The sequence below is a fragment of the Erigeron canadensis genome, chromosome 7 (assembly GCF_010389155.1).
Source record: "Erigeron canadensis isolate Cc75 chromosome 7, C_canadensis_v1, whole genome shotgun sequence".
NCBI classification, from domain to species: domain Eukaryota; kingdom Viridiplantae; phylum Streptophyta; class Magnoliopsida; order Asterales; family Asteraceae; genus Erigeron; species Erigeron canadensis.
In genome coordinates, this window is record NC_057767.1 from 29507887 (window position 1) to 29511579 (window position 3693).

General features: G+C 32.3%; 1 protein-coding gene across 1 annotated transcript; it reads right to left on the reverse strand.

Moving 5' to 3' along the window:
* Positions 1–822: 822 nt before the first annotated feature.
* On the reverse strand, positions 823–2939 carry LOC122608714 (zinc finger protein CONSTANS-like). Its single transcript, XM_043781810.1, has 3 exons — positions 2521–2939; positions 1546–1722; positions 823–1423 (listed from the first exon to the last, which is right to left on the reverse strand). The coding sequence occupies exons 1-3, from the start codon at positions 2902–2904 to the stop codon at positions 1223–1225; spliced, it is 762 nt and encodes a 253-aa protein (XP_043637745.1). The 5' UTR covers positions 2905–2939; the 3' UTR covers positions 823–1222.
* Between the last annotated feature and the right edge of the window lie 754 nt (positions 2940–3693).

The following is a 3693-nucleotide window of genomic DNA, read 5'->3' on the forward strand; positions in this document are numbered from 1 at the left end:
ATGCATCAAGTTATATTTTTCTAGATTTTGTCATATGTCGTGATTTTGTACGTTATCAAAGTATAATAAATAAAAGGTAGCTCTAAAATTATACTAGCTAGCATATCATTACTCAGTCTTTTATGTTTGTTTCTCGTTTGGTTATTAACTTTTTGCCTAACACTTTGAAGTCAAAAATCACTTAATTTGTCTGACCCATCATGAGGTTCAAGTCGACAAAGAAACTGACTTATCAAACAGAGCTCAACAAGGAAAAGGTAGTTTTGTTGGGTAAGTCGTACATGAATAATTAATAGGAGTAGCTCCTAATTAGTTCTCACTCATTCGTGATATACGACTCACACAATAAAACTATAGCATCCGTTCTTGAGTTTTCGTGAAAGATTCAAACTTAACTTGAATACATCATGAACGAAGTTAATTTTGAATGCTCAAAAATAGTTCAAATTAAAATTAGCTAGGTTGAGTCGAATTTAACATTAAAGACGGCGGTTGTAATTATTTAATGGGCCAATTGAAAAAATTCATGTTGCTTTAACTTCTAGAATAAAATTTTGTGTAAAATGTTTTTTTTTTTGTTGTTGGTTGGAAGTAGCCGAACACGCTCTAGTGAACAATTAATATCTTCATAATTGTGTAATAAATTTTCTATTTGCATGAATATTTTATTAGTTTTTACAGTTAATTGTTTTTGTATTGACATCGAATTTAATTTCATTATTATGTTAATTTTATTGATAGATGATTTCATTAACTAAGTCTATACTATTTTTTTCCATCGCATATTAGACACGACCGTACTAGCTAGCAGAGTACGTGGAACATCAAATTTATTCGGACAAAACTCTTTACAAAACTGATGAAAATCAAAAGTAGAAACTATGATTCCCTAATTAGAGATCAAATAGGGCTCCCAAAAATACCTCAAAAATAAAAATAGGATTGGCAGCTGCTAATTCGTAGAAGGTGAACACTAGCTAGCTGGGGTTATTCAAACCTTAAACTTTTTCTATATAATTATTTAATAAAAAGAAAAAAAAATCGAAAATAGGTGGAATTGAGATCATCTAAAGTAAGAATTCCTAAAATTGGTAAAGTGAACCAATTAAATGGCGTCAAACGATTAAGGGCTCACCATTTGCTCATCTCACAATTTATAACTTAGAACTTCAAAGGGATTCTAACTTTGGAGGATCTTAATCCAAGAAACTACATTGTCATTTTAAGGAATGAGATTTGGGGGGAATGAATCAAGAAAGTTGTTTATCCAATTATCCTCATCTTCATCATCAAAACCTTCTTCTCCACCTTCTTGAGTCGTACATTGATCTTCTATTTCTATTGTCTTATCGATTTCATCATTCCTAGCAAATCTTCCTCGTATACGAGGTCTACTATCCGCCAATGTTTTCCTACATACATACTATACAAAGAGGAAAAACGTTTGTTACGACTAGAAATTAGGAAATTAAAACAGAAACAAAGAAGTACATTTAACTTAATCTATTTTCTAATGATATATTTCCAAATGTAATAATAGCTAACCTTGATTTTCTTTGTGAAATTACGTTGGGTTTTCTTGTTTCTATATCTTTCAATTCTCTCTCTTTTCTCATCAGGCGAGTATTTACACGCTTTGTTCATGCTTTCTATGATGCTATTACTTTCACTTGATAACGGGCTTTCTGAACGATGATATCGAGTTTGCACCAAATTTGTTCCCTATAAACAACAGTATATAGTTAAATTAAAATTATTGTATAGATTTGAGAAGTTGATGTGCCTAAAATAAATGCAATTATACCATTACTTTTGGATATACACTGAGAAAGTAAAATGACATACTCTAAATAGTGTATAACTGTGTGATTGAATGTCAAAAGATAGATAATGTACATATCATTTTCAGTTGATTGATTTTTGACATAAAATTAAAACACAAGTATTCAACTCTAAATTATGTTAATTAACAGAATTGGACACTTTGTCTTTGTGTTTTCTTTTTGTCAAGTCTTGGTGATTGAGACTAATCATATGTGGTGGCCGGGTCATAATTCTTTAGAACACTGTTGGGGCCTATCTACATACAAAAGTGAAACAAATGGTTGGAAAAAATATTTATCAAACATTAGCTTTCTAAAAAATAAATATAACATTTTAATTGTACGTAATTACGTATAATATAATTAGTATATTATACATCATACATGATACAATAAACTTTAAATATTTATTAAATTTTGAATTTCATAGTACATATAGAAGATTATACGACTTTTAGCTTAGAGCAAAGACATTTCGTTAAATAGCTTAATACAATGTTTTTTTTAACATTTTTGAACTCAAAATATGCTTGAAATTAGAGAAAGTGCCATACTGGTAAACAACAAGACCATTGCTGTAACGAATTTTGAATATGGTAATATTGAACTCGATCGGTTGTGTATGTTTTCATATTTTGAAACGATATGTTTTGAGTAAAAATCAAGCATTTCATAAAATTTGTCACGAAATTAAAACCTGAAAATCTTCGGCACTGAAAACCCTCCTCATTGTATAGGAACTGCTTCCTTCTGAATCCAGTAATTCAGAAGGGGACGAAACGGGTTGATTAAAGAACCCGTTATTTTGGAACTGAGTAGCAATAGATTGACTACTTCCGCTCCTTTGCATCACCACGCTCGGGCTCCCAGTATAAGAGCTTGGCGAGTCATACCCTCCACTACTTGTTGCATAAACGGAATCCAACTCATGATATGCAGGAATGGCTAGACGTGGTGGCGGTACAAAGTAATCGGTCCCTACATACGATGGATGAGGCAATGGTGTAGTAGTTGATCCTGGCACGGTGAGCAACTCCGGTGAGAAGTTATATGTGTCATTGTTGTGAGTGTGCCCGTACATGGCGTGTGGAGTGTTAAGTTGAAGTTGGAATGAAATAAAAGTTTGTTGTGTATAGTAGGAGTCACAAAATATTCCACACGTTTATATAAGCCCAATGGTGACGTGAAAGGTGATGTCATTAGAATCGTTGACATTTTCGGGTTTAACCTTTAAGTTGACTCGAAGACATAATGGCTTTGAAATGACATGTTTTCTTCTTGACAAGTTTTCTTAGTTTCCGTTGACATTTGCTCGACGTTACTTTTAATCAAGACCTTCTAAGGATATCAAAGATTTCTATTACCAATATATGTATTTTTGTTTTGAACAAGTAAACTTTATTTTCCAAATGCTAGTTGCTAGCACATACAATCTACAACATTTAAGGCTTTAATTAAGCATTCTCATGAATATATATTCTTAAATGTAAGTTGGTTTGTAATCCAAATATACCAGGAGGTTTAACTTCTTCAATTCAAAGATTTGCATGGAAAGCTGAAATCGTGGTTTAGGAACGGATTTGAACTTGAGACAATGGTTTCAAATCCATGTTTTCAATTCTCATATGCTAATTCAGCTAAAGCTAATTGGTAACAGTTGTATTATTAAGTGGCTTGATTGACAAATTAACTATCATTCTTACATTTGTTCACTAATTATGACGGTTCACCAGGGTTTCTTTCCTCCTTCCCTTTTTGTTCACTTGTAGGGGTCCGGACCCCACAAAAAGAGAGGGAGTCGACTGAACATCTCAGCTATTGCTGGGAATTTCGCCTGCATCAATCTTGTTCATTACTATGTTTAATTAAT